Source organism: Macrotis lagotis, chromosome 4 (assembly GCF_037893015.1).
Source record: "Macrotis lagotis isolate mMagLag1 chromosome 4, bilby.v1.9.chrom.fasta, whole genome shotgun sequence".
NCBI lineage: Eukaryota > Metazoa > Chordata > Mammalia > Peramelemorphia > Peramelidae > Macrotis > Macrotis lagotis.
The window spans coordinates 89,876,079-89,900,469 of NC_133661.1; the positions used below are offsets into that span (position 1 = coordinate 89,876,079).

Below are 24,391 nucleotides of genomic sequence, written 5' to 3' on the forward strand. Positions count from 1 at the left end.
ACCCAATAATCAACCCTTCCCTTCTTATCACCTTCTGATTTTTAAAAATAATGGTTAAATTATTCTTGGGCATTTGAATATGTCTGTAAAACTGTTCTGAGAGATATCCCGTAGGTGATCCTGTTTAAAGCAGACTTGCATCAGAACTGTGTTATGGGCTCTGTCTCATTGTGGCTTGATTTTCTTCTGGAATAGAGTACATGACCTAGAAATGAAATTTTTGCCAGCATTTATTCGAGGCAGCGCATTCCAGTTCAGCCCCATGGAGTCAGGCAGACTCCTGGCTGATAAATTGCTTTCAATAACAGCATCATGAGAGCCATAGAACTTTGACATACTTTATGAAATGGGGTCACAGTGAGAAGAATCTTATGTAGTGTTAAGTATTTTTGTGTCTTTTTAAGTTCAGATTAACTCTTAATAAATGATTTCCCTAAGGATTTGCAGAATTTTTTGTTGAGGTCAGTTTAGTAAGTTTTTGTAAGTTTGGTTCACGTTCGATGAAATATTGGCAAGAAGTTTTATTCACTTTTTGAGCATGGGGTAAATGCAAAGATTTTGTGAGTCCAATACTGCTTTTGAAACCTTACTATTTCCAGACATTGCCTAAGGCAATGTTCAAATTATTATTCTAAGTAAAATAATAAAAACAAAGGGCTCAGTTTCACTTTATTGTATTATCCTTAATTTTCTAGGGGGTATATTTTTCTAACTTCTTTTTTTTAACTAAAAGTTAAACTAGAAATGAAGAGATTTTAATATAAAGGAGTTGAAAAATAGTGATATAGAATTCCAGTAATCTCATTTAGTGGTTTTTAAAGGACATTGCTCTAGAAAATATAATTATTACATATACAAAGATATTAAATACCTGAAGAACTTAAGATTCTATATTAACTATTTGTTATGGAACTTCTTCTTAAGAATATGCTTCTATTTACAGAGTAAATAAAATAATAAATATTTAAATAGCCCTTGTCTTATCCAAAACTCTGAGCACATATTTGTAATAATTGAGCTCTTTATTTCAAAATTTTAAGTGCTCTCCTTGTCATACCTGTTTGTTAACTGAACATCATTCTTTCATTCTTTGGATAAATATTCAACCTTAATTCAGATTCAAATCCATAAATTTGCTGATCCTCAGCAGTCTAAACTCAAGTACTGGGACAACTGTAGCTATAAGTAGATAAATGTTCTTTATTTGACTTGAAAAAACACATTTAGTTGTTCTTCCTATAGTCACATGTGTGAAAAAGCACGTAATAGCAATTATTTTGAATAGATTTATGATATAGGTAATGTACTAATTGGCAGCAGCTGGTAATTTTGGGGAAGATTGCTACTTTCTCCTTTTCATGGCTTTCTCCTTTTATGGATCTTGTCTTTTTCTTTAAGACTGGATCTTCCCATCTTACTAAGGCTAGAAATGCAGGAGCTACTTTCAGACCCAGGCTATTCAGATTGACTTCATTTTAGACCTGTAACCATTGAAAAATGCAACTAGAAGTCACTCTCATCCTGATGAGGGGGAAGACAACACATGAAGGGGAACTGAAAGACTTGGGTTGAAGGGTGGGAGAAAGAAATTTTATGATTCAGGCCCATTTGTTTTCCGAACAGTCCCAACAAAAATGAGACTTACAGATTATTCCATCTACTTAGTTTGTATATATTCCTATCTTTACATCTTGGGACTCTAAATTCCTCCTCTTCCCCCCCCCCCCCATAGGTAAGTTATCCTTAGTCACTTGTCAATTAATTAAAGCATTTGCTAAGTATTCCAAAGTAGAATATACTAGAATGTCATTCAACAAGTATTTATTATTTACATTGTGCCTGGTGTTAAGAGATACCAACAGAGTGAAATAATCTCTTCTCCCAAGGATGTTATGTTTTAATGAGGTAGACAACAAGGTCACAGGCATATACACAAAATGCAAATGAAAATTAAGTGGAAGGAGAGCAGTAAAATTCATAGCTCTGTCCCCTAAGAGCTGAAGTGATGCTGTATTTCAGAGTCCCTGAACCCTTGTGACCCAAAATAATATTATCATGACCAAAAGTGCTCCTCTCAACCCTTAAACTATTCCAGAAGCAGTGGATTTGCTAAACAGAATCCAGAAATGAGTCCATTGCTAGCACCAGGGTCCCCCAGAGTATATTTCTAGGTCTCTATTGTCTGTGTCTTGAAAGCTCTTGAAGCAGGTACTGCTTTTCTTGCCACTGCTGGTGTTTCATCCATGTGGGTTACATGTCAACCTCCACCTGTGTCACAGATCTCTCCTTCCAACTTCAGAAGCTGCCTTGAGCTGGAGGAATGTCTCACCTTGACCCTTTGTTGATTCCGCAGCTACAGAATTCAATTGGAGGTGTTCTTTAAAAGTTGTTTTGAGGGGATTGTTGAAAGAGTTCAACTGAATGCTTCCTTTACTCTTGTAGACTCCTCCCTCTGAAGTCCCTTCTGTAGTTATTTTGGATGGGAACCCCTTTTTCTCTTGCTTCCTGTGTAGCCCAGGCACTTTGGTAGACCCTGTCATGCTAGAAATACTTCAAATACAAGCCCAATGATGACTCTTGTTATCTTAGCCTAGCTAACTAAGTATGTACAGGTTTATCACCAGTTATCATAAATTGTAGCCTCAACAGTTTATAAAAGTTTTTTTCAATCTGTAACTTAATGTTGCTAAAATTATGAATCATAGAAAGTTCTGAAGTATCATTGCTTTGAAATGAAGCATCTAAAATATGATAGCTAATAGCTCCCTCGACTACTGTCTTCTGAATATTCACATAAATTTCTGCTATCTTTAATTGAAGTAAATCTGACTTGAAATAGTATGTAAACCCATTAAATAATTAAGCAGTTGTGTAATCTTATAGGCATTTTATATAAATTGATACTTTATAATAGTTCAAAAAATTCGTTTATCTCTTTGTTGCAGAAACTTGGAAATATTTAGTGAGTTTTCAAAGCACTACACAATAATTAGTGGCACTACTTCTCTGTATGGATATTTTATCCATGAGGATTGATTTTCTTGGACTGAGGGTTTTGAGAAATCTTCAATCTGCTCTTGTTTTCACTGTAAACTTTGGAACGAAAATGTATTCATGTCAATAGATGAAAAACTACTCTGTTTAGTTGAATGTCTAGATAGACCTGAACAAAAGATAATTGATTGACCAATAGTCCACATTACACAAATAAATATATTTGGGGAAAGTATTTAACATCTTTTTCCTTGGTTGCATATTATGTATTTCTTGGGTACTAAAAATGTGAATACTGATCTATATGTATCATTATCTATCATCTTAATTGTCTATATTAAGTATAGATAATATAGATCCATAGAGACATGTACATATCTATATCTTATCTACATGTGTATATATATGCATATATATCTATATAAATCAATTTTCCCCAGAAATAGTTGAAATGAAGTTATTTTCCTTTTTCCTTATTTTTGTTTAATATCATAGTTTTTGAAAATTCATGTTAAATATTAGGAAAATCTTCCTTATTGAATATCTGTTCAGTTCTGAAATTTTCTTTTCAAACAAGTGGGAATTTTATATTAGAATCCATGTAAAACTAAACTGGAAGGAAGAAAGAACATTAAGAATATAAAATAGAACAAGGGTTTTGAAGAGAATGAACACCATGTCCTTCCATTCTTAATTTTTATGATTCTATGAAATTGTTTCCCCCAAAATTCATTTGATTGCCATCAGTGCTTTCCATAAACTCATAAATGGTAAATCCACCCCCTAGAGGCTGAGAATGATTAGATTTATTTAGGTAATGATACATTTTACTCACCCTTTTGGAAGCCAGTAGTACTATTCTCTGGTGAGTCATTTGCATTTCAAGCTGAAGAGCTGCACTTATAAAGGTTATTTTCCTTCTTTTCGATACTTCCTAAGCAGAGCTTGCTAGTTCTCAAGAGAGTTAAAGAAAATTGAATAGTCCAGTGATGTCAGCTGCTTAGCAATAAAGGAAATGAAACTTCTCTCCAGTCTCATTTCTCTGAAGAGGTCAGTTTGACAGAAAGAGAAAATGGGAATGATAACATTTACCTTAAATAAAATGGGAACAGTTTTATTTCCATTTTTATTTTCTTCTATGTATTATTTTCTGTTATACAACTTACCTACATTTGTTGTACAATTCTCTTACATAATAGGTTTTTTAATATGGAAAATGCTACTAGAAAATTATATTCTTTTCCTAATCTTTTAAAATCATGCTAATTAAAAAGTTTTACATCATTACTTTTATATTAATATTTGGTTGGACCAGACAGATTTTTCTCATTTTAAAAAATACTCAAGTTGTTTGTTTAATAAAAATTAGGGAATTCTTTAATGTGGGAATAAAAACGCTTATGGCATGGTTTGGATTTTGGTAGGCTATATTTGGAAACAAATCCAAAAAAAGAAAAGTAAATCACATGATATCGTTTAATAAACATTTTATTTTCTTGAATTGATATTGAAACTTGTTGGGTAAAGTAGACATTGACTCTAGTCACTGCAATATAATTGAAGTTTAGTAAATTTTGTAATGCTTAATTCCTGAACAGGGTAAAATCTGTGACCCTACTATTCATATCACAGTGACTAAATTTTAATATCTTAAAGTAACTTGATGTCAGATGATGCTGATAATTTAATGTTTTTGTGACTACTACTTGCTTGTATTTTGTTTAGATTTTGGATAGTTCACAATGACAACAAATTTAGATTTCATTGTAAACTTAATTGCCTTAAAAAATCTAGGGAAGTAATGTGAAGATGTATATGATTACTTTACTTGCTTTTGTAGAATTGTGAGATTCTAATTTTATAGTGGAACAAAATGAATTTTGGTTCATTAGATGAAAATAAAAGGTTATACAAAAGATGAATTAGGGAGCAGCTATTTGTGCAATACACATTTAGAGGTTAAAGGGCTTAGGTCACTTTCAATGATGTCCCCCAAATCTCTGGTGAATATTCAGCCTACCCATGGAAAACCTGCAACTTGAGGACATGGGACTTCCCCCCAGGGAGCCCAAGGTCTCTCTCCTCTCATTTTCTTCTTCACCTTTCTCTTGGGCCCTTTCCCCAAAGGGATCCTCTTGGAAGCTGCGCAGCCATTGTTGCAGTACAGTGAGTCCAGGGCCTGTGGTCAGGGAGACTTGGATTCAGAGTGGGTTTCCTCTGCCTCCTAGGTGCTTCTGAGCTCAGGTGTTGCACTTTGTGCAGTGTTCAGCACAGTTCCTGTTCATGGTAGGGTCTTCAGATGTTCTTTCTCCCTTTCTTCTTCAAGTATTCAGGCTTCAGGTAATTATAAAGCTTCAGATAAGTTTTGTTTAATACAATAATGGACACAGTTTATATTCAAGTCTATAGACTGTCAAATTCTCCTCACCTTTCTGGTAAGCCTCTGTCTTCCCACAGGCATGTCTCCCACTTCTTGTGATTTGTATTGCCAAGCGTCTCTCCTGACTCAATTATCAAGGATATTAAAGATCCTGAAGCCCCCGTTATGTCTGGTGGGTTTTACCTTCCTCAGGGATCTCTATCAGCCCTTTCAGTGTATACCTGAGTTCATCTGCCTGAATATAAGTGATGGAAGACTCAGCCTGACCTGGTAGAGTTCACTGAAGGGGCTGCCTTTGATGAAGCATAGACTTGAAGGCACAAAGCCTCAGTTTGCTCCTTCATGCTTTTACTCTTATATCATGTGGTTCTGAGCCACATTGCCAGTTTTTGGTCACATGTGTTCTCTAAGGCTTTCCCACTAAGTCTACCATTGATGCTTTGTACATCACTATTTTGTAGTTCATTCCTTTTGATTGTGTCTAAAGTTCATGGGGTTTTCTCGTCAAAGATACTGGAGTAGTTTGCCATTTTCTTTAGTGGATCACCCTTTGTCAGAATGCTCTGCTCTGCTAAGTCTGTCTTGGTTAACCCCACATAACAACTCACTTTCATTGAGCTGTACAGACACAAGGCAATGCCTTCCATAGACAGAATGGAAGTGACTTGTCCAAGGTCACACAGCTGGGAGGTTTCCAAGGCTGTATTTGAACCCAGGTCTTCCTAACCCCAAGGCCAGCAACTCTCTACATTGTGCTTTCTGGCTTTTTATTGCTGTAGCTCCTGCTTCCGACCCTTCTGCTCTGTTGTTCTGCTGCCACTGCCTCTGTCTTTGCCCTCTGTTCCCTATAGATGTGGTGATTTGGTTTCCCCTCCCACAGCTGTGAATTTTTCTTATATCTGTTGGTGTCCTAAGCTGTCATGCTAACATTTAGATAGAAATATTTCCTGTGAAAATCGCAAAACAAAACTGCAATTTCTTCTCCTTCCCCTACTCTTTCTAGAGCAGAAAGTTAATTTTTGTTATCATTTGAACAAATGAGATTTCCCATATACCTTTATTTGCAAATCTGTTAGAATTTTTTAAGCAGTTTAGATGAAAAATGCTAACGCTCACCCTTTTGTATTTTAAATTTTATTTTATTATAGTTCTCTATTACATCACATTCATTTGCAAATATATTTATCCCTCTTCCCCTACTCAGTAAGTTAACCTTTGTGACAAATTGAAAGAAAAGAGTGAAAAACAAAAACAAGGGATTTATAAAAACCAATCATTAGATGAAGTGTGTTTTCCACTATAGATGATATTCCCCAATGATCTCTGCAGTGAAGGGAGAGAAATGCATTTTCTCAAGGCTTTTTCAGGGCTAATCAGTTTTCATTTTTTAACATTTAATGGTACTGTCAGTCAGTAAATATTAAACACCATACAAATGAACATTGTGTTAGAGATACTTGTTTTCAAAATATATACATATAATGCATAATAATTTTTCTTAGTTTTATATTCTTTTTATGTTTTCAGTTATGACTAAACAATTTTATTAATTACCCTGTAAAGGTTTTTGTTACGATGTCATCTAAGAGTCTCTGCACACCTGTTTGCAAAGATTTAATGGCAGTGTTATAACCACATAGATAGTTATTTTCTCCAAATAATTTTATGTAAACCTGACATATCTAGCAATAGCATTATAGATCTTGAGGTTCAATTAATGACCCATATTCTTACTTGTCATTCTTTTTTTTTTTAATTTTTATTAAAGATATTTGAGTTTTACAGTTTTCCCCCAATCTTGCTTCAATCCCCCCACCCCCACCCCACAGATAGCACTCCGTCAGTCTTTACTTTGTTTCCATGTTGTACCTCGATCCAAAATTGGGTGTGATGAGAGAGAAATCATGTCCTTAAAGAGAACAGAATTCTCAGAGGTAACCAGATCAAACCATAAGACATCTGGGTTTTTTTTTTCCCCGAATTAAAGGGAATAGTCCTTGTACTTTGTTCAAACTCCACAGCTCCTTATCTGGATACAGATGGCACTCTCCTTTGCAGACAGCCAAAAATTGTTCCCAATTGTTGCGCTGATGGAAAGAGCAAGTCCTTCAAGGTTGAACATCACTCCCATGTTGCTGTTAGGGTGTACAGTGTTTTTCTGGTTCTGCTCATCTCACTCAGCATCAGTTCATGCAAATCCCTCCAGGCTTCCCTGAAATCCCGTCCCTCCTGGTTTCTAATAGAACAATAGTGTTCCATGACATACATATACCACAGTTTGCTAAACCATTCCCCAATTGAAGGACATTTGCTGGATTTCCAATTCTTTGCCACCACAAACAGGGCTGCTATAAATATTTTTGTACAAGTAATGTTTTTACCCCTTTTCCTCATCTCTTCAGGGTATAGACCCAGTAGTGGTATTGCTGGGTCAAAGGGTATGCACATTTTTGTTGCCCTTTGGGCATTTACTTGTCATTCTTTATGAATGGGGGGCTAGAAAAAATTTGGCATCAAGCCTTAAAGAAGAAAAAGATACTTGAGAACAGTGATTAGTGGAATGTCTGCTTATTTAGAGGCAATGGTACCAGAATTTGGTAAGTCACAATGTGATGTTGCAAACCTTAGTTACAATAGACCAGTAGCCATTTATATTGAAGCAGTAGTTTTCCAAACATACTGTAATCTTATAACCAGAATTATCCTCATGACAGTTTGTTGCTGTCAGGCTTTGGGTAATAGTGACTGTTTTCAAAGTTCTATATTCCCACATTTTGAAAAAATGACTTTTTCGGCTTAAATTTATTAGCACTTTATTCCCAGGAAATTACAGTCTGCTATATTGCAAGGTGATCATATGATTTTTTTTTTAAATTGCCGAAGTCTTTTCTTAGGAAAATAAACAGTGGCTCTCTAGATTTCTGGCACATACTGGTCACAGGTAAAGTAGGTAAGGTAAATGCCCTTTTGGGTTAACAGGTATTTACAACTTCATGCTTATATCCACTCATTAGAAGAATTAGCTAAATAAAGTCTATTCAGTAATACCTCAGAACTCTGGGCAACATCTTAAAGGATCCTTTTGCTTTTGGGTGAATTTTCTCTCATGATTCAAGTTAGTAAACATATATTAAGCACCTATTAGGTGCATCGTTATTATTCTGGTTGTTTAGGGATATAAAGAAACAATAACCCCAAGCAGCCCCTGCTTGAAGGAATTAGTATTCTATTAAAAGAATATAGTACAACACGTTCACTAAGAAAAAAAGGTTGCATCAAATTGTAAATCCTTTAAATGCTAGGCTAAAAAAAAAATCTATTTTAATCCTGTAGGCAATAGGGAACCCCTGAAGATTTTCAAATATGTGAGTGACTTCGTTATACTTCTTTATAAAGGTGATTTTGGTAGCTTTGTGGAGGATGAATTGTCTAGTATACTGAGATTAATTAAGGGGAGGACATTGCAGTAGCCTATGGGAGAGAAGTGTTCAGAATGGTGCCCAGCCATTTAAGTTGAGGAAGCAAATGTAAGAGCTATTGTGGAGATTTACTTAGCAACTGATTAGACATAAGAACTGAGAGAGAGAAAAGAATTAAGGATGTCTCAGGTTCCATGCATTCCCATGTGGATGCAGAAGACCAGTGGAGCTCCCAAAAGTCATAAGGAATTTTGCAGGAAGAACAGGTTTGGGGGGGGGGAGGACTAATAAATTTTACTTGATTGTATCGAATTTGAAGTATCATCCAGATAAAATTGTTGGAAATTGGTAATATAGGAAATGAGTGTAGGAGGGAGATTAGGGTAAGATATATAGTGTATATATTTGAGCATTGTCTGCATAGAAAGTTTTAAAAAAAGAGAGAGAAGGGCCAGTTGAGATCCTTGTATGACCATCTAGTGTTCAAGCACAAGAGATGGATAGGATCTATCAAAGGAAACTGAGAAGTAATGATCAGACAGGTATGAGAAGAACCAGAGGAGAAAAGCAAGATATGCCTGAGTGTGGAGGGGTAGTTGCCAGTATCACAAGCTGTAGAAAGCTTAAGAAAGATGAGGAGTAAGAAAAGGATAAGGATAAGATATTGAGTAGTTGTAGATAAAGTTAAGATATGATTTTTACTCTGCATTGCTATGGCTAGTAGACCAAGGCATATCAGAAAAACTTTAGTAATGAAGTATTTTTAATAGTCATCTAAGATTCTTTCATATTAATGACATAAGCTGCAGTATATTATTTTATTCCTCCTTTGACTATATTTAAGTTCAGTTGGAAAAAAAGTATATTCATCACAGTTGGTTTCCAGACCACTTAAAGAGAATCACTTGTAGAGTCTCTTAGGAATTTCCTGAAATATAAACTTTTGATATCAAGCCACAATATCACCCAAAGTTATTTCTTCAGAGATGTAACAGGTGAAAAAAAAAGTAGTTAACAAATCACACATCTGGGATGTATATGAGGTAAACACTGATTTTTATTTCATGTGTGATTAACTTGTTTAAGCATTGAAAATTATTGTGCTTATATTTTGGGAAAAGATAATAGCTACAATTTAGAAAAAGAATCTGTTTAAAAATGCTTAGTAATTTTATATAACTTGTTTATTAATTCAAAAATAAAATTTTTTAGGGCTTATTGCTTTAAGGTGGCTATATAGGATTAAACTCTCCTAAAATATTTTCCAAGTGACCAGCCAACTAAATTACTGGAAGTTTTAGTCAGTAGTTTAATATTTTTTTAAAAGTAAAATTAGAAATTGTACTTTTTTTGTGCTGTGTTCTATATAATGTTCCTATTTCATCATCTAAAGGCACAAACATATCACTTATGAGTAGGTATGGGAGTTTTTGCTGATTAGGAAAATTAATGTCTGGGAAATTTTGTCTATCATAAAAAAGTTCCTTTGTTAATTCAGCTTTACTGTATGTTAGCTTCTCATTTTATCTTTAATGTTTTTGAATCTTCAACTTTTACTCTTTCATAATTTTTTTCTTTGTAAATAGAAAGTCCTTTTCTTTTTTTTCTGCTTCCTTCCTTTTCAACTCATAAATACCTCCAAAGTTTATTATTTAATTTAGGCTTGAAAATGGACTTACCTACTTTCATTCTCTTAAAAATTTTCAAGAAAAAAATTGGTTTGATATTTACAATATACAAATAAAGACAGTACTATCAGAAACTGAATATAGAGCCTTACTATTTAGTATTGTTTGCTACCAGTAAATAATGCAGTTGTAAAAATGCTTTATTGTAAATGTATAAAGGACAATATTGTATTTAATTAGAAAGACACTGTGATTTAGCAGTGGGGGCAAAATATATTAAGATTTCAAAAGCATTTCCCAATAGCAATATTGGGAAAGCTTAGTACAGCAGCTGCACATGGAGTGCATATGTTTGCTTTGAGAATTTTTGAAGCACAAATGGATTCAGATGTTTAGCCCTTTTGTCTTTTTTGGTCCTGGCTCACCCCATGAGCTCAGTGTGGCACAGTCCAAATACAATTTGTGAAAACAGAGCAGCTAGAGTTACTCATAAAGCACTCTCTTGGGGACTGATAAAGTCAATCTCTGTTTATGTAATGAAATCAGGGAGCAAGGGGTCTGCTGTAGTACTTTACTGATGGGATTCCTCTGGTGTTGTCTTTCAGTGAACAGACTGTATTTAATAAGCCCTTAGTCTGACTAACACTTTCTCTTGAAGTACAGCTCTGCTTTAATGGTTTGCGATGTATAATTTTGGAACATTTGTTTACGTAGTTTTTAGAGCTTCTCTTTAAGCCCCTGGTTGCCTTAACTGAGTTTTAATAAAAGATCAATAGATTTATTGTGGAAAAATAGATTACAGATATATACTTTTTTCTGATAAAAAGACTTAAAGGTGTGTTTAATCTTGTTTCTTTTTTAAGTGCTACTGGTGTTTAATTCTAAGTCCTCCCCACTTCAATCAGCTCTTCAAGTGTACATTTTTCTCTATTACTTTTAAACTTTAATTTAGCTAAACTGTAATAATAAATTATATAGAGTTGTGCTTATCTCAGATATAAATAAAAAGATTTTCAAAATAGACAATCTTCAGAATGTTATCTCATAAAACTTTCCATTGTTTTGGAACAAGAGTTCAAGGGAAAGTCTATTTAGTTTGATTTGAAAACTGTAGAATGAAACATCTTCAAAATGGTAGGGTGTGAATTGGTAAGATTAAATTAATTATGATCTGCCAGGCCTATTTCCAAATGTTTAAAACCCAAGAATGTTAACATTAGTAAATCAAATGAAATTATTTTATTCCTTTTTCTATAATTAAAACAGAAAAATATAGCTAAACTGCTGTACTTTCAGTTACGGAAGAAACCATTCATTTAGACTATCAAAAGGGATTTCTTAGATGTTGATTTTTGCATACATTAAGTTCACGTATTTCTTTTTGAAAGGCAAACTATGTATTTTTTAAAATCTTCATTTCAGTTTTATAAATTAAGGCCCTACATTTCAAGATTTTAAATCTGTGTAACAATATGAACTTTTTAGTTTTTGTGAATAAGCATCCATATATTTATTGCCTTGGGGTTTTTCATAAGAAATTTTCAGACAGAAAAATAAAGACCTATTTTGACTGGCTGTTTTAACATTTTGTTATTAAAATGTTTTTTCCCCAGGGCATCTAGGAAGATATAGAAAGTAATGGAATCAGAAAATTAGACATTTTTCCTCTCATGGTAGGTAGGGTGGTGTAGTTGGATAGAAGTCAGCCATTAACAAATGAGAAAAAGCCCAACAATCAGAAAAACTAATTTTTTAAAGTCTCAGATATGCTTGGGATGGATAATTATCTAGTAAGAAGAAAATCTCTTCTAAGAGTATATTTAAAGCACTTTGTACAACTTAATTCACTATATAAACATAAAACCATTGCTCGTATTTTTCAAGATTGGTAAATCTTGTCCAAATTTAGAAAGAAGATAAAGTTCTTATTACTCTACTAGGTTCATTTTCCATGTTAAATTATAAAAGGAATACTTGTAAAGCTACAACAAAAATGAGATATAACTATGGGTTTGTAGTGGCAAAACCCGTAAATGAAATGCAGCAGAGATCATAGGATATTTTTTATATTTTGCTTTAAACTTCTCTGTTTTTGTTTAGTTTTAATATGAATTTATATGGTAGGGGAGATATTGGATGTATTTACCACTGGCATGTGTTTATTTTCTTTGATGTAATGATACAAATAGTATTTAGAAGGAGGCAAAAGAGAAAGGATGGCATTAAAGTGAGTGGGCTCTTTATAAATCTGGAGAAAGCAATATGACTTTTTAAATGGAATTTTAAAAGCCATTGTGAGATTTTTAAAAATGATAAACATAGAAATGTAAGGGAAAGAGCTGAGCTCTTGATTAGAACAGTGACTGTCATAAGTACAAAAGACTGACTATGAAATATATACCCCCTTCTTGGCAAATACCACAGGAAAAACTACAAGATGAGGTCTATATGTCAGACACAGACAATTTTTTTAGTTTGTTTTACTTAACTGTACTTTAAGAGAGGGTTATTTTGGGGAGGGGATGGAGGTCATAGAGAATTGAGAGTAAATGATGCAGAATAAAATGAGCAGAACCAGAAAAACATTGTACACATTAGCAGCAACAGTGTGTGATGATCAGCTGTGATGGACACAGGTCCTTTCAGTAGTAAATTGATCAAAGAAATTCCTAAGGAATTGTGATGGAAAATGCCATTCACATCCAGAGAAGAAACCATGGAGTCTGAACTTTCAATTCTTACAATTTATCTTGTGTTTTATAGTTTTTTCCCCTCACATGACTTCTTTTTTCTTTTTATTCTTATTTTATAACATGATACAGAAATATGATTATCATAGTTATACATGCATAACCTATATTAGATTGCTATATCAGAGGGGTGGGGGAGAGAAGGGAGGGAAGGAGAAAAATGTGAAACCCAAAACCTTACAAAAAGTAATTGTTGAAAACTCTTTGCATATAGTTAGGAAAATAATTTTTTAAAAAAGAATTGAGAGTAAAATAAGAAAAAGTTTAATAATTTTTTATGAAGAGAGAATTATTGATTGCTTTATTTAAATGTAGGGAAGCATTGGGTTGGGAACCTAAAGATAGGAATTTTAGTTCTGACTCTGTTACTGATTTAATATTTTCTAATTTTCATAGCTATGATTATTATTTCTGTATTTGCCCCCATCCTATTCTCTTTTTTCCTCTTTGCTCCATGCTTTCCCCTCTAGAAAGAAGAGGACAATGAGAGAGAAGGAAGATGCCCAGTACTACATCTTTATGTTTTTGATTAACTTAGAATCTGTTTTACTTGTGATCACACCCTCCCTAAAATCTGCCCTCCCTGTATTGATTCTCTTCCCCTTCCCCTTTTATTTTGTCTAGCACTACCCTTCATTGACTAAATCAGAACAGTGTGAAGCTCTAGTGATACCCGTTCTCCCTTCCTCATTCACTCAGTGTGCATACTGATGATGTGAGGTGTTTGTTCTTTACCATACTTCTTTTTCCTCTCTTTCCTTTCAAGATCATCTGTCACTTGTTAAGCATTCAATAGACTCATGATATGTCAGGCACTCTGCGAAGCTCTGGCCATACAGATAGAGGAAGAATGAAGCAATCCCTGCTCACAAGGAGCTCACAGTGCTCTCTGGAAGACAGCATAGCATCAACAAGGCATATAAAGGATAAACTGGAAAAAAAATCATCATGGAAGACATTGGAATTACAAGGGTTGGGGAAAGGCTTTCTTGTAGACGGTGGTATTTTAGCTGTGACATGAGAGAAGGTAGGAAGCCAGGAAGCAGAGATAAGAAGGGAGCACATTGCAAGAATAGGGGAATAGCCAGTGAAAATGCCCGGAATTGAGAAATATCCAGTATCTTGAAAATAAACAAATAACAACAAATCTTCATTTCTAAAAAATCATTAATAAACACTGTAATATTCAAAAATAAACCACAGAAATATCAAAATTATGGCAACAACAAGGAGAAAAGTGTCTCTCTGGATCGTGGAGTACCTGAGGGGAAGTATAGTTTTAAGAAGACTGGAAAAGTGAAGAGTGGGTAGTGTTATAAAGGACTCTGAAGAGGTGATAGAGATAATAAAGAGCCACTGGAATTTGGTGAATAGAGGGTGGCATGGTCAGACCTGTGCTTTACAAAAGGGGAGGACCGAAGGCATCAGAGAGGTGATGTCATGATTTGCAAATGATTTGAATTTAAGTGAGGGGGGTCTGTGCTGAGTCACCAGGCTTCTGTGGCTAGATAGAGATCAGGACAACTGGAGATGACCCCATGAAGAGGAAGACCCATAGCCTTTTTAAGTTAAGATCTTTCCCAGGTCTGAGTTTGACTGAGGAAATACCCATTCATTGATTAAGACTACTTAAGAAGTAAGTCAAAGAAGGTTGTCCTCTTTTACCTAGTCAAAAAAAAGAAAGAAAATCATCTGGGAGGGGACTGCAGAATTTCTGGCCAAAACAGAAACAATTGCTGTTTACCTGAAGTCTGAGCAATCTGGTCCCAAACTAATGCACTGCTGGTAGAGCTGCAAATTGGTATAACCAGTACGGAAAAAAATTTGGAACTAGCTATGCTCCAAGTCACTAAACTTAGGAGGCCCTTTTATTCCCCAAAGAGAACAAAGAAAAGTAAGAGAAAGACCTTTATGTTCAAAAGTATTTCCTAGCAACAGTTTTTCTTTATTGTAATAAGAACTGGAAATTAAGGGAGTTCTCAAAAACTGGGAATGAATGAAGATTTATGGCATATGGAATATTATTTCACCATACAAAAAGTATGGAGCGGGTAAGATCAACAGTTCTGTAACACTGACCCTGGAACTGTATTTATGACTCAGTGTAGTAGTGAATGAAAAGGAGAATTATGCAACCAGGGGTCATTCACATGCCTGTCACTGAACCTGCAGAGGCTTCCAGCTCACAGACAAGGATTGGAGACAGTAGCCTTCTATAGAGGCTTCTATAGTGACAAGCCTGGGGATGTTAAAAAAAAAAACAACCTAAAACCAAAAAAACAAGACAACTCCATCTTTCCAGTTTACATTCTAGTTTGTGTTACCTAGACTGGAACCAAAGCAGAGTCTGGAGTCTAGAAAGCTCAGTTCAGGAAAGTTAATCAGATGCACCCTCGGGCAGAGCATGTAGGGCCAGATGAACGTTTCCAGTTTTTTGATCAGAGTCACTACTATAATGCTTTAAGAAGAGAGGAGTCAATACTCGGAAAACACATTAACAGGACCCAGATAATACACAACCAACTGAAAGGTGTGTATTATAGCATTAATCACTAATAATTAGAGAAATGCAAATTAAAGGCAGAGATAGTTGGGTAAACAGGAATACTGTTTTTCTTTTTTGCATTCCCAGGGCTTAGCACAGAGCTTGTCATGTAGAACTTAAATTCTTTTTCATTCCCTTTGTTCATTCTCATTATCTGATTCTTGTCCATGTCCTCTCATAAATCTATAGTCAACCCAACAAGCTGTAGGCCTTCCTGTCGGCTTTACAGCATTTGCTGCTAACAGGGTAGCACTGTCTCCCTGTATGCCTATGCCCTTCCTTTTCTGCTCTTATTATTTCCTGGTTGATGTCTTTTTATGATATCTTTTTTATTTCGATCTTTATTACTTAGCCAATATTTAATCTTAAATTTCATATTTTGGTCTAATTCCAGATGGAAATTGAAGCATTGAAAAATTTGTAGTGATAATAGTATTAATTATATTCTTAAGTAAGAGAAATCCATTAAATTCTCTAATTTATTATAACAGCAAATCTTCATTTCTAAAAATCATTAATACTGTAATATTCAAAAACAAACCACAGAAATATCAAAATTCTTGTGCAACATTTTCAAAGATCTGTGTTTGTTTTGACAATATTATATTTGAGGCAAATGGTTTTTAAAATCTAAATTTTCTAGTGTGAGTGAGCTTCAGTTTCACAAAGTAGAATTGTGAATTTATACTCCAGTACTTTAGAAGAAGGGAAAGCTGAAATTATTCAACTTATAGGCACTATAAAATAATCTGTCAATTTTAGAAAGCTTTTTAATCAAACTTATTTTCTTAAGCTAGTATAATAATCATGAACAGGGTTGTTTATGTACAATAAAGCAATTTCTTATTTGATTTTGTGTAAATTGATGATTAAACATTCCTTTTATAGGAACCTTGTAGCCAAGAAGTTATCTTATCACTAATGTATCTGTACTTTTTTTCTCCTTTCTCCTTAGGGTCAGTATAGGCCTTCTGACTTGTTGTGTCCAGAGACATATGTTTGGGTGCCTATTGAGCAGTGTCTGCCTGCACTTGAGAGCTCTAAATACTGTCGCTTCAACCAAGATGCAAAAGCAGGTAGGTTTATAAATGAAGCTTGGAACTTCACATCTTTAGATTTGTTTTTATAGTCTATAAAGTATCATGACATTTATTCTTAAAGGGATCCCAATAGCTTTTTATGTATTTTATATATATGTAGGTGTGCAAGGGTGAAGGGAAGTTCTTAGAGTAGCAAAGGAAGGTAGAGAGAACACTCTTAGAAATAAAGAAAATCTGAAATCCTATTGTTTGTGCTGCTGTTCCTTAAGAGACTCTTCCATTATGTTATGAGTACTTTGAGGGCAAGGATCGCAGCTCCTATTTTTTTTTAGCCCTTGTTATGTGTCTCAGAGTAGAAATAATAGAATCATAAAATATTAGAGTTAGAAGAAATGGTTAAAGGTCATCTAGGGGAGCCTTTCCTCCTTTAACAGGGCTTGGAGAGACTAAATAATCTCCCAAAGTCATTAAAGAAGTTAATGAGAGATTTATACTCCAAACTAGCAATATAGAGCCTTAGAGAGACCTAGTGATCCTCCAAAGTCATCTAAGAAGTTAGAGAAAGGAGTGGATCTAGGACCCAAACTAGTAGTCTTGGTAAGTGGACTGAAAGAAGGTGCTAAGAAGTTATTGAGGAATAAAACCTCATTCTTTATAAACCATTTTCTTTATCAATAAAAGGGAGGGAAATAATACTATTTTGCAAAAAATTCGGCACCTAAATAACCCAGGTAGTATATATTAAACTTTGCCTGCTTTACATCATATGGTCTACAGGTATTTTCTTAGAGTTCATGTTAAGTAAAGGTCTAATTTAGTTTCATGTCTAGTAGTTAAGATGTAAAATTTTTAAATTATTTCTAAGATTACATGTGTTTTGTTTAGTAGATCCCAAAAGCGTAAGGTGGTAAACTTCTGGCATTTTGCTTAAATAATTAACTTCTGAAATTATAAAGAATATTATCCAGTTTTCCTATGCTCCCTACAATTTAGAACTAAAGTGACATTAGAGATGATTTCAACTTGTACAGAGGAGGAAGCAGACTTAGAGAAGTAGTCACTGATCAAATGATTAAAAGTTTTTTAGAGATTTAAAAATAGAATAAGACATTGTTAAAATGTGCTTATAGTAATCTTTTATAGTTTTAATTTTAAGTATATCAAAAACAAAATTTAAAAAATGTTATCAAAGATTTTTACCTTTTTTTATATAGCCTATTGTTTCTTTGTCTGAGTTAGTATCTAATTATTTGTTAAACCTTGAGTGTCAAAAAATAAGTAGTGAGGGGAGTAGAGAAAGAGAAACAGAAGCACATAAGTGAAAATAGTAGTATTTCCTAAAATTAGCTCAAGTGTCACAGGTGCCTATTTTTTCTAAAGTTAATTAATCAGCAGAATTTATTAACTGTATTTTTTAGGCATTTGGTTTGGCAGTGTAGCTTAGCAACCCAACATTAGATATTAAACACTAAATATTATAGATTTATATCCATTAAAGGTATTTTTGAACTTTGGAAGCTCCAAAAAGTAATAATGCTCTTGGATTACATTTACATAGCATCAGAGTTAAGTTGGAATTGTCTCTAATAGACTTACAAGAGCAATTTAAAAATTTTCAGCATGTACATTAACACCTTGGAAATTGGCAAACCCTGGTTGTGATTCATTGGTTTGTTGATTGTCTTGATCAAGAATTATCAAATTATAGCCTAATGGACCAAATTCAGCCTACCAAGAAAGTGGTTTTCACATTTTAAAATAAAGTAGATTTACTTTAGGCCATAGTTTGCTGGGATAAAGAAGATGATAGGTAAAGTGTTAATAATGCAGATTCCTCTTAAAAGTATGTCTTGTGCATTTTTTCCCTTAGCTAGTTTGTTAAACATTTACCAAAGCACTGCTGCAAAGTAACAAATTTAAAGAGCATGATCAGCTCATTATCTCATTTGATCCTTGAAATAACCTGATGAAGAAGGCTGTATAAGTATTCTCATTTTATAAATAAGGAAACAAAGACTTGGAGAGGTTAAATAATTTGCCTTAGATCACACAGCCAGTGAATGTTAGAACCAGGAAGTGGACTTGCAAGTGCTATGCTTTTTCTGTTATACCACAGCTACTTTTAAAAATAAGTTAGTGATTTTTAGCCCTTTGAGTTGATCACTTATTTCCAAGTAAGGATGGTTCCTGTACCTTCCCCTTGCTTGTATAATGATATCATTTGGAAAACAATTTGTTAAATGTGTTCTAAGTAAATTTAAAAGTTTAGGGGAAAACCAAAACAGTAAAGTGGTAGAAGGGAAAGGGAATATTCTGCCTCACTTTCGACTTTCCTCAAGCTCAACCAGTCGACTTTTGAGTATGAGGAATAATTTAATTTTTAATTATGTTTCTTTTAATTATGTCCTATCTCCTTGTAAAGGCTGACCTGTAAAGTTGCTTGCAGATCTAAAATTCATCATCTTTTAAAATTTATTTCAAACTCCCACACTTCTGGGAAATTTTTATCTTTTTGAATTGCCCTTCATTTTAAACTTTTCAGTTCAACCATAAAGTTTAATCCTTCTTTCCAATTGATATTGAGTCTGGAAGGGTTGGAGATCATTCATGTTTCATAAAATTCAGCCCAGGGATTAACTAAATCACATACTGAAAGGGAATTTGATGAACATTATTGAAATTAATGCTTAATTTTTATCATTTTTTTTCCAAAATGATCAATTATAACCCTTTATATCAAATGCAGATATGTTATTGAAATGATTCTTAGATTATTTTGTCATTTAAATGACACTCCCTCCCTTCAAAAAAAATTACTGAATTTCTTTTGCTTATATTTGTGTGTTTATATAGTCTTCCCAAATAGAATGTAAGCTCCTAAAAGACAAGGACTTATCTTTATAACCCTAGCTCCTGCACTGTAATAGGTGCTTGATAAATGCTTGTTGATTAGTATTTACTATTGATTAACAACAGTATACTTCTAAAATATAGTTCTTTAGATATCCTCATTTAAGTGTCTGTATAGATTTTGTAATTCAGTTTTGAAAGCAAATTCAGGGTAAGGTAATGAGTAAACTCTTCAAAAGTTTGAACAACATAAGGATTCCTAATATATTGTATTCTTGAAAATTTCAGTTCAGGTAGAATGTTTAACAGTTATATGAGTATTAAATATCACAGCCCAGATGTGACTTAAAATCAGGCTGACATCCTGTGGTTTTAGGAAATTAAAATGCAGTTACATGCTGAACTGTATTGACCATGCTGTGAGACATGATCTTTTGAGGTTTAAATAGTATTCTATAAGGAAGCTGCTTTTGACTCAAGGGTTATATTATTTTTTCATGACCCAGTGCAATATGTAATTTTTCAGTTCATTCAGAGAAATTGTTAAAGCATAAAATGAACAGTGTAGACAGACCTGCATGATGTTTGGCCCTCTTATCTTTTTGATAGTGATCTTGCACTGAAAAGGCCCAGATAATTGTTTGCCCTTACAGGTTTTCCTATTAAATAAAGTCTATTTTCAATATGCATCTTTTACCAGGTAGAAGAAAAATTTCTCCCTCTTCCCAAATATACCTGCTGTGTCAAATAGTTCTGCTACAATCCTCTGGGAAATCAGTCTTTGACGAGTTTTGTTTTGTTTTGTTTTTTATTTTATTGGTGGCAGAAACCTCTCCTAAAGTGAAAGTCTGTTTAGCTTATTGTGCTTTCTGAAAAAAGTAAAGTAACTTATATCAAATCAAACTAGCATGTAAAATTTCCAAGGAGAGAGAAAATACTATTTGATTTTATAAAAGTGTAGCAGTCTTCAAGACTTCCTATCCTTTATCTTCATCTCTAAGAAGGAGTGTGAACATAACTGAAATTTTATATGGTATTGACATAGAAGTTTTTTCCTGGGTCTACAGTTAAATGTGTTAATAGAGTTAAAAATATTTTGATTTTGTTGCATTTTTCCTTTTTACATTTCAAGTTGAATATGTGTTCACATATTTTAACAATAGATCATCATATTCTGTGGAGGTTTTTTTCTTGCATATTTCTCTAAATTTTGGAGTTCTTAAATATTCCATATTTGAAAGAGACTTACCTTATCTGACTTACACTGTCTGACTCCTTTTTGATGATCTCTTATTCTGGCTTCTAATCTATTCATTGAGTATAGCAGACTCTAGAGAGGGAAGAAAGAGATAGAAAAATACAGTTCCACAATTACTACCCAAATCAGGATTGAAACTAAAGGAGAGTTTAATATAGATAATGTTCAAAGAAGCAATGATTATAGGTGAGTCTCACAGTTTGATAAGCCTAAAGAAATTTGATAGTTGCTGTGATTATTTTTTTCTATGTTGGAAGCTGGCTTTAGGAGGAAAATAAACTTAGTAGCTGGAGTTGATCATCCTTATTATCTTGGCAGATGTTTTAGTATGCATTTCAAAGGCAGTAAAATGCTTAGTTACAGGCTTCTAAACTGCAGAATCTTTTAGCTAGTACAAGACAGTTTTGATGACCCCTGCTTTATAATATAATTTTAGATCTGGAATGTCCAAGCTACCTTCCTTTGCATTTTTTCCCATTATTTCCCTTGATATTCTTACCTTTTATTGATTCAGATGAATATTGTTGCTATTTTTTCTAGCTCTTTAAATTATTTTTTGATAGTGGCAGTTTGATTATGACACTGAATAAGTAATTTAATTTAGGTAGAATTGTCATTTTTATTATATTAGCGTGACCTACCCATGAGTAATTAGTGAATGGATTATTTCTAGGAAAATTCAACAGTTCTTTCTAGTCATCTGCTGAAAAAAACTTATAGATATGAAATTGAAATATCTATAAATTTTTATTGTCGTGACTTTTCAGTCATGTCTGATTCCTTACAACCCCATTTGGGGTTTTCTTGGCAAAGATACTGGAGTAGTTTATTATTTCCTTCTTCAACTCATTTTACAGATAAGGAAACTGAGGCAAATAGGATTAAATGACTTGCCCAGGTCTTGCCTAATTATATGAGACCAGATTTGTACTCACAAAGATGAATCTTCCTGACTTCAGTCCCAGTACCCTATCCACTGCACTACCTAATTGCCCTATAAATTCTAATCACTGTTGAATGTTAGCTCAAAGTGACCTTCTCTTTTTCCCCTCTCTCTCTAATTAATGGAATAGTTTTATTTCTGGCTTTATTTTTCTAGTTGAATAATTCTCAATTTTGTTGCTTTTGTTTTTGCTCAGGATAAACTTTTTTGCCATAAGGAAATGTGGCACACTGAATGTTTAAATTCGGAATATTATGGAAGTATCAGTAGGCTAGTAGTTACACAATTTCCCTTCAATAAGAGTAGCCAGTTTTGTTGAACTCTTTTCTATTTTTGAAATCTGATATGAAATGGACAAATTCTGTTTAAATTACAAATAAACTTATACTCTATATTCTGGGTAAACAAAATTTATATTGAAATTATGTGATTCTGTAGTAATCTAGCAACCCAAATTTTGTAACATTCATAGTGAAACTTTCCAGCTTACCTTTTGAGAACCCAAAGTTTTATAGACTTTCTGACATGTCTATCATGTAATCACTCTGCTTTTACAAAATGCCAACTGGATCCCAGAAGCAATAGTATGGCCAGTGACCACACCCTGGTAAAAACGTCTCATCAGACAGGCTGAAGCAGATTCAGGGTAGCCAAGAGGCCTCACACCTGCTGTTGAGTTTACGGGGTGTGAATATTTCCCTCAGCACTGTGGAATACTTGGAACTTGGTCAGATTTTGAAGACACCAAGATCCTCCCCTGCATTGTGAGCCAGTATGAGTCGTCTTGACTCTGTCCTGCTCAGAGAGAGAGAGAGACACTAATGATTTTGTACAGCTCTGTCTCACAGAACTTTAATCCCTGCACAAGTCAAGATATCATCCCATGATGTCATTGATCCTCTTTAAAAACCAAGCATGAAGAGCATTAACATTCCAGCACTGAGTTAGGTACTGGAGATACAAACTAGACCTCTGCCCTTGAGTTGTGTACAGGAGAGAATGAAGGAGGTAATGACAACTCACATATATAAAAGAGGCAGAAGATGATTTGAGGTTCAAAGCTCTCATGTAGATGACATGTCTCCTGAATCCTGATATTAGAATTTGGGATTCTGTAAAACAGAAGCAAAGAAGGAATTCATGGCAGGCATGGGAGAAAGACAATCTTTTATATCTGAAAAGACAAGAGAAGGCAGTCAGGATAGCAGAGTCTTGATCTATTAAACAAAAATTCTATCTGGGTGAACACTTTCCTGTATTACTTATTCTGATACGGTATAGTTTTCTTTAAAATTGCCTAAAAATGTGTAAATGAAGTCAAAATGTGATTTTAATCAGGGGAATTCATTTTTATGACATGAAAGGGAGTCTATTTTGGGTTCTAAAGTATACTTTTACTTTTTGGGGAATTAGTATGTAATAATTCATTAATAAGAATTTATAGGTGAAATATTTAATTATTTAATTTTTTGCATGCTTGACTATAAATGTATATTTACAAAGTAATTTCTGAACATAATTATCCACTTACATTCACAAAATGATCGATCATCTCCCTATCCTGTTTAGGACAGTGACTTTTCCAGAACTTCTCATGGGTTCCGCTCCTCCTACCCTCAATGGAGAATCTTCTCACATTTGCCAGACTGTTGCCATGATCTGCCCATTTCATCTTTGCCTGCTCTCTAGAAGCTGTCCTCTTCTCTGCCGTAGCACCCAGCTTGGCACAGGCCCTCACCATTTCATGGCCTGCATGACTGAAATGACCAGCTTGGGGGGGGGGGTCTGCCTGCCCCCTGAGCTTTACTCTCTCCAATCTATCTCCCTTCAGCTGCCAAAATCAGAGACCCAAAGCACAGGTCCAATCACATCACCCCTTTTCTCACTCACTTCAGTGGTTCCTTATCACCTTCAGGAACATATACAAAATTCTCACTTTGAGCTTTGAAGCCCCTTCTTCATAAACCTGGTCCCTTTCTACCTTATCCTGCTTTTCTCCCTGCCAGGTGTAGCTGACTTCCTTTCTGTTGCACTAAGATCATCTCTTAAATCTATTTTGGGCTTTCCTTCTGTCATTTATTTTATATTTATCTGTTTATAGTTTATTCACATGGGTTTGCTTATTGTCTTGTAAGCTCTTTGAGCTCACAGATTGTTCTCTGCCCCTTTCTTTGTCTCCAGCACTTAATAAAGTAACTTGACACATAATAGGTGCTTAACTAAACTTTATTAACTTAAAAAAAATTGAGACTGTTTCTTAAGATTTTTTTTCTTATTCTGATCTCATCTCCTATTACTCAGATACCTTCTAGCACTTTTTCCCCCTTCACTCTTCTCAAAGGAAGAAGTGGTCCTTCTCCTTGCTAAGACAAACTACTCTAATGGTACCCTTGATTTCATTCCATCTGGTCTTTAGCAGATGACTATCTCAGTGGTCTCAGCTCTTACTTATCATTCTCTCCTTGTTTACTGGTTGCATCTTTTTACTCCCTTTAAGACCAAGGTTTCCTTCAGCAAGCAGAGCCAATTCCAGTCATCCTATTCCTTAAAATTTGGATCCAGATGACTCTGGAAGAGAAAGTGA

The 24,391-nt window shown here is 34.2% G+C and overlaps 1 protein-coding gene across 18 annotated transcripts in view; it reads left to right on the forward strand.

The window, feature by feature from the left end:
* Positions 1 to 24,391, forward strand: part of ATE1 (arginyltransferase 1) — a 158,621-nt gene that overhangs the window by 108,142 nt on the left and 26,088 nt on the right. For all 18 annotated transcript variants that reach the window (XM_074233482.1, XM_074233485.1, XM_074233487.1 and 15 more), the window contains one exon: positions 16,672 to 16,792. In XM_074233482.1, the coding sequence (XP_074089583.1) occupies positions 16,672 to 16,792 (121 nt within the window). The remainder of the gene's footprint in view (positions 1 to 16,671; positions 16,793 to 24,391) is intronic.